Consider the following 21,046-nt stretch of genomic DNA (forward strand, 5'->3'; position numbering starts at 1 on the left):
CTCTCAGATATTTAAAAAACTGACTTGAAAGATATGCAATGAACAGTTCTGTGGCACATCTTAAAGATGAACAACTTTATTGCAGCATAGGTGTTTGTGGCCCAGAGCCCACTTCATCAGGTGCATGAAGTGTTCTCCTAAACCAGCAGATGGAAATGAAATGGGAAAAAGCAAACCACAATGTGTATATTGAAAGTTTATGCCACAAGACTCAGTCTGTTGCAGCAAATGAACACACATATCCCTCTTCAGGTTCTAAAAATATATAATCAGAAACAGAGGGAGATCTCACTGGAATGCTATTCTACTGTTACTGCTGGCCTTGCACCCTGATTTCTTGAGGTGAATGATTGATTCACCATCATCCTGCTTCTCCCTCCCCCTCCTGCAACTCCACCAAAAAAGAAAATGAGAACATCAGTGAAATTGAATTTTCCTGAACATGTTTCCCTTTTCTCACAGGGCTGTTTCACTGGAATTCGTTCCACATAAGTCATTTACAAAATCATACTGAAGTCAAAGTTCTCTAAAAAGTCAATGACACTTTTGCCTGTATATGGGCTGCAAAACAACACTTCCCCCCATAATTTTTGTCCAGTAGTTATTGGTATGTTACCTACATATGGATATGATCTCCTATGCTTACACATAAATATGTTAGTGCTTCAGAAGCTCAGGTCAGTTTTCATAATAGCAGTTATAGAGACAGCAGGTTTCCTAAAGCCATTTAGTTAGTTTGTGACATAGGTAAAGTTTGAATGGAAGACTCACATCATTATCTAAGCTGCACTAGATACCAACTTTTATTCTTCCTAAAAGAGGAAACTGCTGATCTCAAAATATAATTACAGAAACCTGGAGAACTGAATGTAAGATTAGAAAAATGATAAACAGAGATAACCTATCCCTAGATGCCCTATAAGATGACAAGTAAAGACATAGCTGAGTTAAAGAAGGTTTGCAGGCACCACCAAGAGCTTATTAGTAGCATCTGCAAAGTCCCATGCATGGAGCTCTGCAAGCCCTGTGAATCAGCTGATTGTCAGGGTTCACATAGCTATGTGTTTTTGATAGCTAGAGATCTCTGAAATGTCTCCAAAAAGCAAGGAACAATAATGTTCATCCTTTAAACTATACTTGGAATGGAATGCTCACATTGTACTTGGTGCACTGAATAAGGTGGAGGGCAGACAGCTGAGAGATCAGCACTCTTAATGCCTCTTTCCAGAACATTCATAATAACTGGAAAACGAGCCCTGTGAACAGCAGGCCAGTCTCTGAATTTAGAGTAATACTTCATTAAGTTGTAGATGGTTAGTCATTCATCACACACAGGACTACAGGAACTGTACTTTCTACTCAGGTTTCTACTGGAGAGCAGCAAATCAAATAACACAGGCTGTGAAGAAACAATTTCAATCCTGGCACACTTCCACCTCTTTGCCTAATGCTTCTAAACCTATGGTCTTCTCACCCCTAAGCCAGGACTGTATGTTCAACAACAACAACAACAAAAGTTTCTCATGTAAATAATAATAAAGAAACCAGAACAACCCTCTCCCTTGACCACCATTTGCATAGAAAGCAAACATCAAGATTTCTAGGTGTCTGCTGATCATCAAGCATGAATACCATGCAGAAACAAAAACATAACTAGATGCCAGAACTCACCAGGGCATAATGCAACAGTATTGCAACCATCCATCATAAGCTTCATTAACATGAACAAAGACAAATCATATTAGGTATTTCTGAAGGGTGAACCTCACTTCAGTCCTAGTGACATGCACAGAAGTATATCCCTCACTTTCTCCCTATGTGGCAATCTCTTCAGTTCAGTCCTGCTTTCTACTGAAGATACCTAGCTCTTGAAGCAATTACCTACGGTGACTGGCAATAGCTCTCTGGGGTTTCAGATAGGAGTCTTTCCCAGCCATAGAATAATAGATTTGTGGAGTTGGAAGGGATCTAATCCAACCCCCTGCAATTCAATGCAGCCCTACTCAGGCACATGCAGAGGGTAGGGGGCAGCTAGGTACACTTGCCCAAGACTTCAGAAGGCTAAGCTGCCCTAAACAAACTCTGCATGCACCTGTCCCTATCCTGGGGATGCCAACACTGAACCTTTCACATGTAAAACATGTGTCCTGTCACTGAGCCAAAATAATATAATAAGCATGATACATTAATATAATATAATATAATATATAACTGATATACAATATTATATAATTATAAAATGCAAAACTGATTTATAAATACTAAAACATTATAAAAGAGCATTTCATGAGATTAAGGACTTCTTTTATGATTCTTTCACATATAGTATATTGCCCAGCAGTGTGTAAGTATGCTCCCTATGGTAAGTCGCTGGGGAGTGTTTGGAAGGATTCCCAATTACACCAGCAACATGGGAGTCTTTGGCCTCCTCAAACTGATGCTCAGTTTAGATAGCTGATGTGACTGGGTGGAAAAGACCCATGCAATCAACTTCTCCTAGGTTTTCCTTTGTTTTTCAACCAACATTGTAAAATCTGTGGCTGGATTCAGAAGTAACAGTCTTCAGCCAAATAAGCTCCTTCCAGAGTTTGTTAAACTACCATTACCCAGATGGCGACACAGGAAATCATTTCAGTTTAAGAAATGGAAGAAATCTTTGTGAAAGCTGGGCACACAAGGGAAAGAGTAAGGAGGGAACACATGGCACACAGCTCATTTTTGCCCAAATAAATCACGATTTATTGCACTGAGATCAATGTGCCTGATCGTGGTCTATGTCTCAACGGCTCTCAACCTGTCCTCAATTCCTCCCACCCCCATTATCCCCAATTGACACACTGTACTAATATTCTATCTCTCAGTTGCTCTCAATCATACACTGCGCAAAAAGTAGCAGCAAAAAACCTGAGTTCCTGCATCTGGGATTCATTCAGTGTGAACTTTGTTATCTCTATGCCCTCAGTCCTTGAAAGTCCTCACTAAGCCATTTTTGGAGGGTTCAGATTTGCAAACTTTTATACTTCTGCATACCCAGGAAACCCCCTAACTGCGCAGAAACATGTCCCTTATTTTGGGGTGCTTTTCTTTTGCTTCCAAGTTGATAGGCACTTTGGACAACCCCCATTCACTATTAGAGGAAGTGATTTCATATGAATTGTATAAATATGATATCAGAAAAACTCCACAACTTGATTATCAAAGTTACTTAAGTGCTGCCTAAAGCAGATCATTTGGATAGAATTACACTTGGATCACACAGAAACTCTAGCCAGACTAGGGAACATCACTTCAGCTGCTGAGCTAACTTATTGTTCTCTCAGTGCCTAGAGCAATTTTGTTTTGAAGAGCACAGAACACTGTGTTCTGAATGTGGCTGGCACATGAACTCTGTGCACTGACAGCAATTTGTACTCTGATTAAAACAGCAGAGGGGCTGTAACACAACTTGGAATGCAAATATTCAACTGCAGCCTGTGTTTTAGGAAGCAGAGATGTGAATTATGCCCCATCAGTCAAGCTAATAACACTGTCTACAAAAATCCAGCTCAGAGACTTCAGTTCTGCTACATGCATATTTCCTCCCATTCTAATTATAGCAGTAATATAATTGCCAGGAATCTTTGTATCAGCTCCCAAGTTAATATTGGGTTTTACTAAAACTGAGCAGAAACACTATCAGTTAAAGCACAGTTGCCGAGGTTTTACCACCTGCCTGGCTTCTAAATGCAATCATAACTACTCTTCTGGTTTTCTGCCAACCTGCTCTATTCAAGTCAAATTATCAGCACATTTCCACTTCATAGTAGCTGACGATGAGTCTGAAATGCAGCTCTCAATCCAGAGGCATTTATCTACTGGAACAAGAAATAGAGGTAGCAAACATAAATTTAGTTTCTTCAAAACATCCCATCTCTACTTCTGCTTTACTGACAATATGGGGACCAACTGGGGGCAGGAAGGTGGGGACTTGGTATCACTGTCTCTTAATGTGCCCAATTTCCCCTGGATTACACTTCATGTATTCTGAAGACTGCTGCAGATGGCTTTATTTCCATGATTCTCACAAAGCAGCTGTTCAATGGGAATAAACTTAATCATTAAAAATTAACATCTCTGCTTTAGTTTAAGAGTCATGTTATTTTTGTGAACCACACAACTAAATCTATAACATACTGAAAACATCTCTGAATTAATGAACTACCGGTACTTCAGTATCAGGAAAAGAACAAATTGCTAGTAAATTTACAATTCAGTTCTGAACATGACTACTCAGAATTCTCATTGGGAGTTGAAATCCTAATTGAAAAGCTTTTTGCTGTAGGCATACTTTATTGCAAGGAAGTCGAATCTAACTCAGTGGGACTTGAGTACACACACACATCGGATCATACTACAAAAACTTTATTTTATTCCATGTCAACAAGCAAGTATTACTTAGGCAGATGAATTACTTGTTGCATAATAAACTGTAAAACGTACTTCATTAGTATACAAATAGCAACCTTAAAAAAGGTGTCTGCAGCTTACCAATGAAGTTTTGTTGGTTTGTTTTTCTCTTGTGGGAGTTGTGGTCTGGCACGAATGTTCCAACCAAGAGGGAGGGAGGGAGAGCCCTTGGGAACTTCCAGCTTGCTAGAAAGAAGCTTCTTGGAAGACTCCAGTAAACTACCCTACTGTTCTTGCAACAACCCTTTTGGACATGTTTTTAAACTTGAAATAAACCACAGACTTCAACAGCTATTTCCTGTAAACCTCAATCATCTGGGATTTAGCCAAGTGGGGAGGGAGGAAGAATAGGTAGCCTTATTCCCAAAGGATAGAAAAGATTCAGAGGCAACATAAAACTGACAATATGCCACCTGGTTTTAGACACTTATCACAAATGTGCTTGCCACTACATGCCTTACATAATGAGTTCAGAAGAAAAACCTATGTGAGATTGCAATCATAATCATATACAAAGCATGGTGCTGAGATTGATAAAGGATGCTGTATGGTGTGTCCCAAAGCACTATCATTACAATTATGCATTGAGAATAGCAAGCTGTCTTATTCCAGGTAAGATCACTGGTTTATATAGTTCTGTGCTGCTGGCAATGATTGACAGCCGCTCTCCAAGGTTTCAGGAAGGACCTTTCCTAGCCCTACCTGCGGATACCAGGGATTGAACCTGAGACCTTCTGCTTGCCCAGCATGTGTTCTACTACTGAACTTCAAGATCTGAACACTGTAAAGCCTGGATAATCCATTTTTACACCTTCCAGCTTTCTTCTATTTATCAGTTAGAAATCCTGCAGCCAAAACTTTACAGCTGTAGAATTTAAGGATGGTTTGCAGCCAATACCACAGGGGTCCTTATGACAGAAAAAGGATTACTATGACTCAGAACTCAGGTACCTACCAGCAAACACTTCCCTCAGCAGCTAACTGCTCTCACTTTATAATATTTTCCATTAAGCCATGGATGAGGAAGTTGTTGGACTCCATTACTCCCAGCTAGCATGGCCAGTCATTAGGGATGCCAAGATCCGTAGTTCGGCGACATCTGATGGGCCACAGATTCCCTACCCCTGAGCTACACCCTCAGAACCCAGTAGTCCTGGTGCTTATTCAGTTGGATTTACCAAGAAAAAAGAATCAGTGTGTTCTAAACTGAAAGCAGGAACTGGATAACAGAAGAGGAAAGGTCTTTGTTACAGATTCTAAAACAAAAACAAAACTGTTTTTCAAAGCCTATTGAGTGTTAATACTCAGCTTTTCAAACAAGAACAGTTCTCAAACAATACCACCCCCGTTGCTTTTGTAAACTGAGAGAAAATGAAGCTTCATGTGGAAAATATATTTGATAGATTATATGTTCATCAAATCCTGTAAGAATACGGGGTGTGCAAAACTATGGAGTTAATCAAATTGTCTGAAGCTGCCAGTTCCCTAGCAGATGAAAGTAACTGAAAGTGCTTAAAATGCTAGATGGGTCTTTGTTAAAGACGTCAAAGCCTTCAAAGAAACATTACGTGGTCATCAGCAAGCAGGTGCACATTCTGATCATGCATCTTCTGTACTGAATTTCAGCTGTGACAAGAACAGAAGAAACATGGAATTCTGGAGAATCAGGGGATGAACCCCATGAAGTAAGTGGCTACTTCAAGCTCATGACAAAGCAGAGAAAGATGAAAAGGGTCAGGTTTCAAGAATGTACCTGATGGAGGGTAAAAAAGGAATAGGCAGAATTGAGAAGAAGAGATTAGAAAATAGGGTGACATGGGGAAATGTAGCTGTATGAATCTGGGCACATGAGATCAGGAGTAAAAACTGATGGCTGAAAGGTGGTTCAGAACAGTGGCTAGGCAACTGAGCAGTGAAATCAGAAAATCTCTGGTTTGATTCATTAGGCCTCCTTTGACAAGCTACTCTCTCTCAGCTTCAGCTCATCTGCAGTATAGTGGAATAATAATACTGATTTTCCTTACAGGGTTGTTGTAAACATTATACTTGAATCCTCTAAACAAAGCTAAGAATTTATGATGATGATGATGATGATGATGATGATGATGGAAGGACAGGTTTTGGAGCTGATGTTTGCCAGGGCAGTTGGTTCACATATTTCTGTCTCTATGAATAAGAGCTGGTAATGAATAGAGATAGCAAAGTATCCCTAGAATTTGAATGCTCCAAACAACTGACATGAACATCCTTGCAGTCCTGCATGCAAACCAACACTCACTTTGTACAGCAGCTCCTTCGTTGGGGTTGGAGTATCCTTCACCTTTCTGTTTGATTCTGCGGATGATGGCTCCATTCTCAAATAAATCCTCTCCCTTGAAATCTAGCAGCTCAATCTGAAAATAAATGTAACAACAATAAGACCAAACTTCAAAAGTGTGATAATCCACAAGGGTTGGAACACACACAAACACTGGATCTATGGGCTAACTCACATGGCCACCCTTCTAGTCAGCTGCTTCCACTACCATCCCACTCATGACAAAAGGGTTATATGAATTATTCACTCCATTTGTAGCATCTGCTTCCATATTTCTCATGGATAGCCATCTCCTTATCACACAGATTTACCATAAGCAACGAAAAAGCATCAACTGCAAGAAGAGTTCTTATGTGAGTCCAGCTCTGCACTACAGCTCTTAGAACCAATGAGTGGGGATCAAAATATGCCCAGTCTATGAAGAGTTTGACAAAACAATGAGAAAGAGAAGCAAGCTAGTGAAGTCCCACAAATATAGCAAATGCTACCTTATCTGCATAAGGCCTCACAAGAAAAAGTCATAAATTGCAGAAATCTGGAAACTTTTCCCCAGATTTAGGGTGCAATTTGTCTACTACACTGCATTCTATAAAGATTTCTAAGACACAGTTTTGATGTTTTGTTTGCATATATTCCAATGACTCTGTGGTGACTAAAAGCTTGCAGGCACAGCAAAATCACTGTGCCGCTCCACCTGGAGGGTTGCTAAGTGCTCAAATATCCAGGGTGCAGACCAAGAGGGTACCAATTGGCATAAATGTTGCATATGTTCATTTATATGGAAATATATGTTAATTTCTTAAAGAAATGGGAGTGCCGGATCACCTCATTTGTCTCCTGAGAAAACTTTATGTGGGACAAGAAGCTACAGTTAGAACTGGATATGGAACAACTGATTGGTTCAAAATTGGGAAAGGAGTACGACAAGGCTGTATATTGTCTCCCTACTTATTTAACTTATATGCAGAATTCATCATGCGAAAGGCTGGACTGGATGAATCCCAAGCCGGAATTAAGATTGCCGGAAGAAATATCAACAACCTCAGATATGCTGATGACACAACTTGATGGCAGAAAGTGAGGAGGAATTAAAGAACCTTTTAATGAGAGTGAAAGAGGAGAGCGCAAAATATGGTCTGAGGCTCAACATAAAAAAACTAAGATCATGGCCACTGGTCCCATCACCTCCTGGCAAATAGAAGGGGAAGAAATGGAGGCAGTGAGAGATTTTACTTTCTTGGGCTCCATGATCACTGCAGATGGTGACAGCAGTCACGAAATTAAAAGACGCCTGCTTCTTGGGAGAAAAGCAATGACAAACCTAGACAGCATCTTAAAAAAACAGAGACATCACCTTGCCAACAAAGGTCCGTATAGTTAAAGCTATGGTTTTCCCAGTAGTAATGTATGGAAGTGAGAGCTGGACCATAAAGAAGGCTGATCGCCAAAGAATTGATGCTTTTGAATTATGGTGCTGGAGGAGACTCTTGAGAGTCCCATGGACTGCAAAAAGATCAAAGCTATCCATTCTGAAGGAAATCAGCCCTGAGTGCTCACTGGAAGGGCAGATCCTGAAGTTGAGGCTCCAATACTTTGGCCACCTCATGAGAAGAGAAGACTCCCTGGAAAAGACCCTGATGTTGGGAAAGATGGAGGGCACAAGGAGAAGGGGACGACAGAGGATGAGATGGTTGGACAGTGTTCTCAAAGCGACTGGCATGAGTTTGGCCAAACTCCGGGAGGCAGTGGAGGATAGGGGTGCCTGGCGTGCTCTGGTCCATGGGGTCACGAAGAGTCGGACACGACTGAACAACTGAACAACAACAACACATATGTTAATTTGGAAATAATTATTGGAAGGCAAATGCTGTGGAGGAGTGGGGGCAAGGACTCCTCCTGCTGTGGGCAAGCTGAAACCCCATATGTCTGCTTTCTGTCTTTTGCAACTTTCTGGCTTCAAAATATAGAGAAATGGAAAGGGCTTTTGGAAACAGTTGTGTGGGGTTCACTTTTTTCAGGAATCTTTACCATATGTATTTGAAAAGTAATTCTTAGTATTAGCATTCTGGAAAGAAAGGAGGAGCTGGGAAAAGCAGTGAAGGATGGTTCCTTCTTGGAAACTAAGTTCCTATGAGGTGGAGAACAGTGGCAAGCCAGCACTGGCTAAAAAGTAAAAAGTACTCAGTGCTTACCCAGTCTCTGTCATTACTTGCATATGTTAAGGACAGAGAGTCAGGCTGACTCAGAATGTCCACTTCTGTTCACCTTCTGGCACAGCCTTCAGAACCTTAATGTGCCCCTGCTGCACAATGCTAATGAATTTATTCATGAATCACAACCCCTCCCATTCCAGCATGATGTCCACAAAATTTTGAAGAGTTACAAAATTTGATAACAAATACTCTTGCCCAAATCTGCATTTTCTACCCCAAGCTGATTTTCTAACATTTGAAGCCTATGCCTACTCACTCTCCAAACTGCATATCCCATTATAAAAGAGTGACAGTATAGGATTTTCCCCAGTCATCAAGGTTCTTCTCTCTGTTACATTTGAACAGCAAGCATTACTGCAGTAAGAGTAGGGTAGTTAGAGGGTAGAAGAGTGGAAATGCTTGCATTGTGCCTTAAAATGTCCTAGGCTTTGGGGCTAGCTATATATTACACAAAAAAGCTAACAGGGCCACAATATTAACTTCAAAAATACACACACACCATTTTGGGACAGGAGGGGATGATTCTGAGTAGGCAAAAAGAGGACACAATTCTTGTCCCTCAAATCATAGCTTAAAATTCTCTCCTAAACAGCTTTTCTCCCCATGGAGTCCAAAATGTTTGGGCTCAAGTAGAGAAACAGCAAGCACCAAAATAATTAAGCACCCTTCCCTTTTGTTTTACCAATCAACGGTGTCCCTTGGAAGCTGTTTTTCTTTGGAAAAAACAAATATAGGTAGGTTGGCTGATACTGGGGTTCAACATGTTTCCACATAATGTGTGCCATAGCCCCTCTATCTGCATCCTTGCCAACTCTTCCAATTCTGGTGGGCAGGAATAGGGAGGCAGAGAGATTACTGGGAAAGAGGTGAAGAGTTGCCTGAATTTAGTTTCACCTTCAATGGATTAATGATTAGTGTTATCAGAATTAACAGTGGCACCCCACTTTATTTAGATCAAAAAACAGTATAAGTATTTTCCCTGGACTATCAATCAAAGTGGTCCCCAACTGCATTTTAGCCTTTACAGGAAGATTCCCATGACAATAACCTATCTAGTTAACTCAGGGCCTCTCCCAACACTGTGGAGTTTAGTGGATGGATTCATGATCATCATTGCTAGTTTGCTTCACTTCTGCCCATAAAACATTGTGCTGCACATCTGCTATTACTGGCAAATTACACTCACTAGGTAACAATGTACTTAGTCAAAATAAAATAAGCAAATAAAGATACACTTACCTCAAAGAAGAGTGTTGCATTTGAGGGGATCTTTGGGACACTGCCAGCAGAACCATATGCATATTCTGGTTTACACAACAAGTGGCAGATCTCCCCCCTTTTCATGGTGGCAACCCCAATATCCCATGCCTTAATGACCTGGCCTAATAACAAGAAATTTCAATTAAAAAGTTTCAGTTAGTAAGCAAGACAGAGACACATTTTTAAAAAAATGTTTACAATTTGTGATCATTTAGACATGTATAGTGTAGTGGTCAAATAACCGAACTGTTATGCAAAATCCATGATACTAAACTGTGTGTCTCTATTGCTTCTGCATCAGATAGTTGCTCGAGTAAGTTGCAGGTTATTTTTGTTTACGTACACTGCTATCTGAAAACAGCATTTGTTTAAGCAAGGGTGGTCTTGGTCTGATTCAAATACAATACTAAACTATGTTTTAGCATTAGGTGCATAAGCAACAGCAAGCCTTGGTCTATGTGCATGATCTTTTGATCATTGTTTAGAACAAACTGCAGTTTCCCTGTTTATTTGAATATAGGAAACAGTTGTTTACATAAAGCAATGGTTAGGTAACAAACCAGAATATCAAACTAGACTCACACAAGGAATGCTAAACCATCATTTAGCACTAGCAGCCTTCACTTGTCACTTTTAAACCTGGTTAAGATTTAAATCATGCTGATTCCCAGTGCAAAAACCAACTGTTTTGTACCTCTCTGCTCCTGCCATGCTGCTGAGTGCTTGGCATTATGTTTGAACCCAGGTTCAAGGTTTGTTCAGAGAGAGAGAGAGAGAGATTATCAAGCTTGGGTTCAGTTTAGCCCCTGGCATTACAGCAGGACTGGTGAAGGAGCAAAATAGCTGTGATTTTCACGCTGTGCAGTAGCAGGCTGCATGCTCACTTTTAAACCACATTTAAAGTTTATGGTTGAAAGCATGGGTGGAGAAGATTTTTAAGCTCATGGGATGTGGTGCCATCTAGGCAACTTTCCAAGGTGCACATGGCAGTGGTAAGTGGGGCCAGAGGCAAAAGTGGGCAAGACCAAAACAAATGAGAATTTTACCTTTGCAAGGTAAGCTAGTTTCTACACACACTTACACACCCCTCTCTACCTTCCATTCAGGCAAGCAAGAAGCATGATCAGATTTCAAGGACACTTTCAAGGAGAGTATAAAGCAGGGTCTGGGGTGGGGTGTGACCTGGGGGGATTCCACAGAGGGCTGGAGGGCTATATATGGGTCCCAGGCCTCAATGTTTCCCATCTTTGGCCAAGGCACCTATCATTTAAGAACTAGAGCAAGGCTGGGGTCAGATGAAAAATCAACGTATCCCAGTGGAAAGCAAAGAAGATGGAGCACATGTTAATTCCAAACATGGCCATATCATAAGAACAGCTTGCTGGGTCTATGGAGCTGTAGCTATTAATTTTTGGTAATCCATTTATTCCAAAGAACTCCCAAAGCATAACAAAACTTATAAAAACAAAAGCAAAGGGACAAGTAAAGCAAACCAATACTTTTTTGAAACCATTAAATGCTTGCCAGAAAGCAATGATCTCATTTCTGCTGAAAGATTCTCAGCTTCAGTATTTCATATACCAGTTGAGCAAGGATTCTACAAAGCTGGGCATAGTTACAGAAAATGTCTTTCAGTGCAATACACTGCAGCTGAGGAGCAGAGCACACTCTCAGGGGGCAACTCCATCCGTAATATTTTTTTTGGCATTTATTCCAGTTTACAGTAACTGCCAATTAATATGCTCATTCTTGTTTGAATTCAGGTATAGAAGACAAACTTGGGAGTTTAAAACCTCTAAATAAAAATCATAAGACTCTAAAGGGTTTGTGAATTATTAGTGATAGTTCGTGAAAACATTTGCCCTAATAAACCTGTTCCCTGCACTGCAGGGAGTTGGACTAGATGACCCTTGGGGTACCATCCAACTCTACAATTCTGTGATTCTATGTTAGTTTTTAAGATACCACAATCCTTAACAAGCTGTTGATGCTACAGACTAACAACTATTGTGTGCTGATTAACACATACTTTGTTTTACTACATTCTGACAAATCAAAGGAAATAGAAAGATGTCAACACTCTCAATGCAACTGTGTCCAGAGAACAGTAAAGGGAAACCAAAAGTGAACATTTTGTTAATGATCAAAAAGGATTGTCCTAGAGCAGTGGTCTGTGGACCCTAGGGGGTCCATGTAACCCACCCAGAAGGTCCATGGCACCATTCACATAACAAAAACTACCACAGAGATACGTATCAATTTTTTCAGAAGTAAGGGGGTCCATAGTTTGGCTTTTGAAAAACAGGGGCCCACTTAGCTAATTGGGAACCACTGCTCTAGAGCCCTAGATTTATAATTTAATGAGTAGTAACCACACTTTTTTAATCTATTATTTTCTTTCTGCCACTAAACAGATTCCTAGTTATTTGGATTAACTATAGTAGGACTGATGAGTACATTTAGAGGTGCCCTTTCTGGTAGCAGGTGCCAAAGAAGACTGTTGCTTGAGACTTAGGAGAGATGCTGCCAATTGCCTCTTTCAGGAGAAGGTCGCTTCATATGATCACATAGGTTTCTGCCATTGAGATGGCAGGTTGAACAATGAGATTCTTTTCCTTTGTTGCTCTGCGATTAGGTTTTAAAAGTAATAGCAAAACAAGACATCTTCCAATACTCAGCTCTTTCCCTGCTTGCTCTCAGTCACACAGTCTTTCTGAAAACAGGATTATAAACAAACTGTAATTTAATTGGCAAGAACCCATTTTATATCCCTAAGGCTCTCTTTACCTTTCTCCACCTTTTCCATTCTTTACCTTTGCCCAGGCTGAAGATAAATGGCTCATTCCTGTCACGGCTGGAATCAAACTTTTTCCCATTGGCCAGCTTTCCTTTGTAGTGGACATAAACCTTATCTCCAATCATAGGAGATTCATCATTATTCCCTGGCCTCTTCACAATCTAGAATGAAGATATGAAAAAAGAAATTGATATCAGAAATAAGAGCTCATGTGCATCGGCTAACCTATTCCAGAGGGTCTTTCATGTTAGTTCAGTTCACTGATTTGTAAATTCGCACTCTACATCCATATACGGGGAATGAGGGTTATCTGAAAATCTCTCACTAGACTGAAAATGAGGAATTGCATGTGGATCACTTCCTAGAAATTATACTACTTTCAATACATTCACAGTTATGTTTGATGAACCTCAATCTATTAGTTTTCATTGTTTTCTAACCCAGAAATACAGGGCTGATTCATACAACCAAAAGCTGATCTTTTATGTTTGGTCAGCCAGCCATATGAGGGCCAATAAAGATAAACAAAATTGCAGTGGACAGTGGCACACATTACAGGCCATACAAAGCAGATCTAGAAGAGTTTCATTATAGGCCCAAATCTCTGTTCATCATATGATGATGCCTGGTCTACCACATATAGCAGAATGAGGTAAAGAGCTTTACCCACTCCAGGCTAGGTAAGGTAGGTTGTGATTCCTTAAGGACAAACCTTTTAGTTGTAACATTTAATATGTCCATTCATCTAACTCCTCCATTTATTATATTCTAGTAAAACTAAAACCGGAAACTGGTATGATGGAATTTTAATTTATGGGCTGTATTCAGCATATTGCTAATGATCTAAAAAGCCCAAAATAGGTTTGGTTCAATATAAAGAGTCATCTGCACCATTGCAATCTTTAAGACTGCCTAAAGCCATCCTTTTACATTTACCACTCAGGTGCCAATCTAGACCTCCAAGGACTGCTCCCAAACTTAATTTTCCGGGAAACCCAGTCTGAGTATCTTAAGACTTTCAACTGGTTTTTGATAGCCAAGAATAAGGTAAAATAGAGATGGAGTTTTAAAACTGGCAGAACCTGACAAATATTATTAGCTAATTGTTACAGTGGTGGGAAGGGATACATCAGTGGCACTTCATAAGACTATTTCCTAATTGCCCAAGAGGGATGGGTGTTGGTCCTCATCTGTATTCCTTCTCCTTGACTCTAGGTTTCTTTTGACTTTGAGGTAAGCTTTGGAAGTCCTTTATGATCTGGTCTTTCAAATCTACTGTTCCTTACATAAAGTTTTCAAAAACATTTTTAACATCTTGTGATTTTCTTTCCCCCTCTATTCACAAGCCTTTGGAATGGTTATGAATAAAATGAAATGAAATGAAATTAGGTAAGGTAATTGCAAAATCAATGTAGAGCACTTATATATTTGCTCCAATTACACCATTCAATGGATCTTTCACACACTGAGAATTTTTGTTTTGCTATATTATGTTAAGCAGATGTTTTCACAGCAGAATAAGAATCTCTGCCTTGCTGTAATGGGAACAGTAAGATACTGGTGCTTGTCCAGGAGCTAGAAAGGAACATTTAATTAGCTACTTCAAAGCCTCACCTTCAGAACTCCTTTGTCTTTGTTTGGTGTGATATCCTCGCCTTGTTCAACAAGAGTTGCTCTCTGGACATCTCCTTCCTTCTTTGTAGCCTCATCAGTTGTCATGGTCTCATTTCACAGACACAACCTTTATAAACACACACAGACACAAACAATGAACGAAGAATGATAACCTGTCCTACCTGGGTTCAAAGACTTATTTATTATGTCAGCATTGTAAATAATAAAAGCTGAGCCAGTAAGAATAGAGTAATAAAACTTAACTCCTTATTTGAATCCCTGGACATTCTAACAGAATAATTCAGAGGCAAATACTCACAAAGTAGGAGATTATAACACACGTGAATCAATCAAATTAATTAATCTGTGTTTTAGATATTCTCCATTGTACATGGAATATGCGAGAAGTTAAAGAGCAACAAACAACAAATCCAGAGCCAGTGTAGTGTAGGAGTTAGTGTCTCACTCACATTAAGTTCAATGGGTGACCTTGTCCCAGTTATGCTCTCTCAGCCTAACCTACCTCACAGGGTTGCTGTGGTGACAAAATGGGAGTGAACCATGTATGCTACCTTGAGCTTCTTGAAGGAAAGGCAGGATATAAAATGTAATAAACACAATAAGTAGGCCTAGTCTTCTTATTAGTTAACCACCTACTCTGTCACTATACAAAATGACTTTTCAATGTATTGTCAAATACCACTTAACATTTCTTAAGAGAGGCAGAGCAATACAAATTCCTGACCAGGAACAACAAGATGGTAGCACTACCCCAATACTACACACACTTGACAGCACAGAAGGTGATAGTGGGTTTTCACCTGACTGGTACAGCTGAGTAGCCAAAAGATTGGGTCCCTTGGGGAAGCCCATGGATTGAAAGCCTCCAGCACTCCATGCCTGCCGTAACATGCCCCATTTTGAGGCTGTTAGCTACCACCATGGACAATACCTTCGTATCTGCTGTGGCAGAGCATCCCCAGCAGCGATTTTCTCTACCAGTCTCAGGCCTACTACACACATTAACCCCTTCAGCCATCAACATCAGAGGGTTAGTATTATGCCTCAAGACTAGCTCTTCTCAATAGGAAAACTAAACCTTATGCTCTGAACTACATGTACTCACTGTTTAATGGTAACAGCATAGTTTGTACCAAAATTGCCAACCAACTGGAATTACACCAAACCAGACTGTTTCCATTCTTCTCCACCCTATCACCACCAAACCTTAGTATGCAAACTTAAAATATAGTATTTGCCTTCTTCAACAGACATGTGTTGTTAAGAGTGCATATGTCTCTGGACACTCTCAACTGGACACAGCTCCTACAAGGAAGACAGGCAGAAGGTAGATCAGGATCTACTGGTAGATGTATGGATGATCTGTGGTAGATCAGAACAGTTCTTGACTCCAAGTATAAGAATAGTAAGTTAAAAAACCCACCTAGTCTGCCATAGCCTAAAATCAATGGCTTCTCTCTCAGCCTCCATGTTCCTCATCTGTGGAACAGGAGTGTAAATTGGTTGGCTTTGATCAGGTTTTCTGCAGCCCTGCTGCCTAATTTTGGAGTGCTGTTAGAATCCCTAATCTATAGCCAATCCAGACATAGATTTGTACATCTATAAACTAAGCTAGTGGGAAGGTGATGAAGCAGGTTTAGGAGCTGAGTAGATATAGCAAACTAAGCTAGATACCTCATTAGATATAACAGAAGATTTAGTAAGCTTAGGGACACAACTTTATAAAGATTGTAGGACACAACCTTAAGTTTTAAAAAGCTGTTTCCTAGCAAAGTAATCAGGAAATGCATGACACAGAATTAGGAAGCAGCATTTTACACAGGGCAGACATTCAAGTAATTATGATTGTGAAACTTTCCTTTGAAAATATAGCCAGAAGGAAAATTCATCAGTTCAAAAGACATTACAAACAACCTGAAAGAAAAGGCATTCTGAAAGAATGGACAGCACATAGAACTATATTTATTATAAACTGTCCTTTAGCTCTGTCATATTTGTTTCTGAGCAACACTTAACACAAGTTTAAAGAGTACAGATTTTTTTTCTCTTTTTAAAATCTATACTCCCTCTATCTAGACTGAGGCTCATTACAATCCACTGTACTTTACCAGTGAATATTTGACAGCAAGGTGATGTGTTAAAGCTTTATTTAATTGTGACACTTTTCAGGATATTTCCTGACATTCTGAATAACACCTGAACTATAAGATAGTTTTTAGAAGAAGCTAGTTATTTTTTTTAATGCTGATCATAAGCTACCTCAAAATGTAAAAAGTACAATGCTATAACGTACTTAAATAAACTTAAGTGTGTGCACGTGCGTGCGCGCGTGCGCGCACACACACATATATTTGGGAACTGCAGCCACAAATGTTTTAAACTGATTTCACAATTTAAAATGTTAAAAATTTAATGCCAGAAACTCAATATTAGGAGCTTTGAATGCCTTGTGCTGATGTTTGGAGCTGTTTTAGTGTGTTTCTAATTTTGAAGTGGTTCCAGGAAGAACACAATGTGCCTTCTTTGGTAGTGAGTAAGGTATCAAAATAACTGACTAATGTGGTAATAGAGTAATGAAGATTTTTCTTTTCAGAACACCACAACTAAGCTTGCAAGAAAAATTAATGGCAGCCATGAAGAGCACAATATTACCATACTTAATGTTATTCTTGTTCCAGCGAGATAAGCTTAAGGTGTGTATTTTGTAATAGCAAGCATCTTTGTTAGAGCCAGGATTATGCTCTCCAAATAGCTAAATCTCAGGATGTCAATAGATTAAACCCCATTTGGTTCCCCTGCAGTATAAATCCAGAGGCAGAATGAATTCAGAGTGCCTTATATACATCAAATACAAAAATAAAATATGGTTTTATGGAAACGAGCATAACTGAGCAATAGTAGTTATGATGACAGCCTCATATATGAGATTTTCTTGCACAGATATAATTTTTATGCATGTCAAAATGTGTACACAGTGCCAAGTGTTAAAGTTAATGCATGGGTTTATTTGCTACAAATTCATACATCAGGAAGTTAGGTATGCCCAGGTTGTCTTAGTGAAAGGAGTCAGATTAATTCTTCATTGCAAATGGTAGAAAGGGTTCAGCAGGTTAGCAGATGGTGCAGTATGAAAATAAAAAAAAACTTGCATGTCCCAATATTATCACTATACTCAGCTAAGCTCTCAGTTGGGGAGAACGTTCTGTAATCAGACTATAACCACCAAGAATACTCTGCATCTCATGGCTACCCACCATTGTTCTTAGATGCCAGGGGCAGGGTGGTAGGTGTATTTTGATAGTATCCTATACAATATATTATTTGGTAAGGTTTACAACAAACTATTTTCTGGTGAGGGTTTTGGAGCCAGAACGAAGGTTGGGTGAGCCGACCTCTTTTCTCTTTCTTAATGCCATTCTTCTCTCTTTTTCTGCCACCACTTTTCTCCTATTTTTTCTCTTCCTCGTCACCTGTTTGATATTAGGTCCTAAGCATGTTTGGATTATTGGTGCTGAATATCAAAGTAAATTCTAGAATAGTGTAGAAAATATTCTAAGTCTGTTGCATATACAGTATAACATTCTTAGGTGAATTTCTTTTTCTAGAAATAGAAAAGGCTCAGTAATTTGTATGAATGGCTTGCAAAAATCTGTTTAGTCATGAATACATATTTTCTGAATTGTAAGAACATTAGCACAGACGGGTGCTTTGTTTTGCTACAGCATACTGATTACCAGCCATCTCAATCTGGAGAGAGGAAACTGTTAAATGAGAGCCAATATTTTCAGTTACTTGTGCTAATGTGCTGGCTGTATTTGTGAAACAACAGACATGCAAGAAGAAAAATGACAGAATTATCTTTAGCACTTTCTAAATGCATTTTTCTTTAGTTGGGTTAAAAAAATGAGAACTCTAAATGATACAGAATTCTTTCTGGGTGAATAACTTATGATGCTTTGGCATTTGTGTGTCCTGGTTAATAATCAGACATGGTACAGTATTTGTTCACACACTCTCAAATATTACCTTCTCAAGTAGGGCAGCTTTTGATTTTTCCAAAGTTCCTTAATGCAGCTCAGTTAAGCAAGTACCCAGTATCTTATTTCATTTTCAGTTAATGCTGGTTGTCTATAACTACACTTTAAATGTGGACTAGCCTCCAGATGTTGGGTCACAGACTTTATAGAGGTTTTCAAAATTGATTTATACAGGCATATTAAGTTTAGGGATCATCTGTAACAATGTGGGAGAACAAAACAAACGGGCAATCAGCCCCCTTCTATAGTTCTATAAATTAGTTATGTAGCTGCATGAAGCTAATTTTTACAGCTTATAACCAACAGGAAACAATTTTCTCAACAAATTGATTAGGTAGGGAGAACAAGAGGCCAAAGCCCATTAGCAGAAGCTGGATGTTAGGGATATGACAGATTGTCTTGAAATAAAACTTGGGTCTTGCCAATCAATTATTTTCATTATTAGAGGTTTTCATATGCTTCTATAAAGGACCGTTCACCCACTGGAAAAGTAAATTGGAGGTTGCTCCTGCTGGTGGGGAGATGCAGATCTAAATGTTGGCACAGCCACCCCATTTCTCTCCATCTTAGAGTTGGGGGTGACTGCAGTTGCACAGAAGTGTCTGCTCAAAGCAAGCATTTTAAGGGTGGGCATGTAGGTGGAATATTGCACATCTTTCTGACCATCACCACTGCTTCCTGCTCATGCTTGAATTCAGGTCATTGGTTGGATGGCTTCAGGAGTACAAATCCTCCCTTTTTGTATACAAACTCTTACAAGTGGGACAGTTTCTGCTGTAATGAGGATGCCACAATATTTTCTCCCCCTTCTCTGCAACTATCACACAACCAGAATCCACAAACACCACAATTAGCAGGTACTACATGAACAACCAGACCACTATAACATTAGCCTCCTGCTTTCTGCATAAACTCTAGATTGTTGTTGTTCAGTCGCCTCTGACTCTTCATGACCCCATGGACCAGAGCACGCCAGGCACGCCTATCTAGATAGTGATGGCTAAACCATGGACCTCAATATGTTGTTGCACTATAGCTATCATCATCCACATGCTGGCTGGGCTCACAGAAGTTGGCACTCAACAGCTTTTTGAGGGCTGTGGTTCAGCAACCTCTGCCCTAGCTGCTTTCTTAGTCCAATTACCATTTGCTCATGAGAAAAACAGCTGGTGGGGCACAGTTTCAGTGGGAACCTCCACTCTCAATATATGATCTATTATATATTTTGGAAAATGGATTGTCTGTCTGTCTGTCTGTCTATGGATTGTCAGCTCTCAAGATAATGTCTCCAAATTTGGCATGAGAATTCTCAAGGTGGGGTGGCAGTTTTCATTGATGTTGGGACACTGGCCACCATTTTGAATCAAGATAGACGACCAAAATATGACACTGGTATGACTTTGTCCTTTTTTTTTTGCTTCAGATCAGCCGTACCTTGAGACTTTATTGCCAAACTTGGTACAAGGATCCCAGAGGTGGGGGCAGCACACTTTGGCACTATTGGGATACTGGGTGCCCCTTTGAATCAAGATGGTGGACTAAGACATCATTTTGGTGTGACTTCAACCAGGGGCGTAGCAAGGGGGGGCGTAGGGGGCGGTCCGCCCCATGTTCCATAATGGAGGGGGTGACAAATTATCAAGGAAAAATTGCTGCCCTACTAGGGTGGTTCATAAAAACTTTTTTAAAAAAACAAAAACCGCCTGCTCCAAAGGTCTTATCTTACTATACTAGGGATTATATAGCTATATATGAAATTTCATGCCTATTGGTTAATATCTTGACCCTCCTCCAACAAAATAGCTGTTTACTTGGCTGTTTTCCTGTTGTGAAGGCTGAAATTTCAGTTCAGTGGAGCACTTACTGTTCCCAACCCTAACCCTGTGAAAAGCAATCTAATTAGACTTTAATTTGATTTTGAGATCTTTGTAGAAGGTAATTTAACTATTGTTTGGTTTTATACCAATGTTATGTATCTGATGTTAGCCACCCTGAGCCCGACTTCGGCCGGGGAGGGCTGGATATAAATAAAAGTTTATTATTATTATTACTTGTTGTTGTTGTTATTATTATTATTATTATTATTATTATTATTATTATTATTAATTCCTTTGTAAGAAAATATGAAATAACGTAAAACCATTTTTGCGGGGGGGAGGGGGTGAATCAATGGGGGGGGGGGGTGACAAGAAATTTTCCACACCGGGTACCACCTGACCTTCCTACGCCTCTGAATTCACCTATTTTTTGGCAAATATTGCCGAACTCAGAAGGGTTCATGAGGTTGGGTTCTTCATTGACCATTGGGTATCGGGTGCCATTTTGAAACCAGATGGTGAAC

The 21,046-nt window shown here is 39.7% G+C and overlaps 1 protein-coding gene across 3 annotated transcripts in view; it reads right to left on the reverse strand.

Annotated features, from left to right (window-relative positions):
- Positions 1-21,046, reverse strand: part of FKBP5 (FKBP prolyl isomerase 5) — a 47,799-nt gene that overhangs the window by 11,750 nt on the left and 15,003 nt on the right. For 2 of the 3 annotated variants that reach the window (XM_033152535.1, XM_033152537.1), the window contains exons 2-5: positions 14,648-14,774; positions 13,050-13,194; positions 10,216-10,358; positions 6,725-6,839 (exon numbers count right to left, since the gene is read on the reverse strand). In XM_033152535.1, the coding sequence (XP_033008426.1) occupies positions 6,725-6,839; positions 10,216-10,358; positions 13,050-13,194; positions 14,648-14,752 (508 nt within the window). In that variant the 5' untranslated portion in view covers positions 14,753-14,774. Of the gene's footprint in view, positions 1-6,724; positions 6,840-10,215; positions 10,359-13,023; positions 13,195-14,647; positions 14,775-21,046 lie in introns of those variants that run through there. The other variant, XM_033152538.1, reaches the window with a different exon arrangement.

This window comes from Lacerta agilis, chromosome 6, assembly GCF_009819535.1.
Source record: "Lacerta agilis isolate rLacAgi1 chromosome 6, rLacAgi1.pri, whole genome shotgun sequence".
NCBI lineage: Eukaryota > Metazoa > Chordata > Lepidosauria > Squamata > Lacertidae > Lacerta > Lacerta agilis.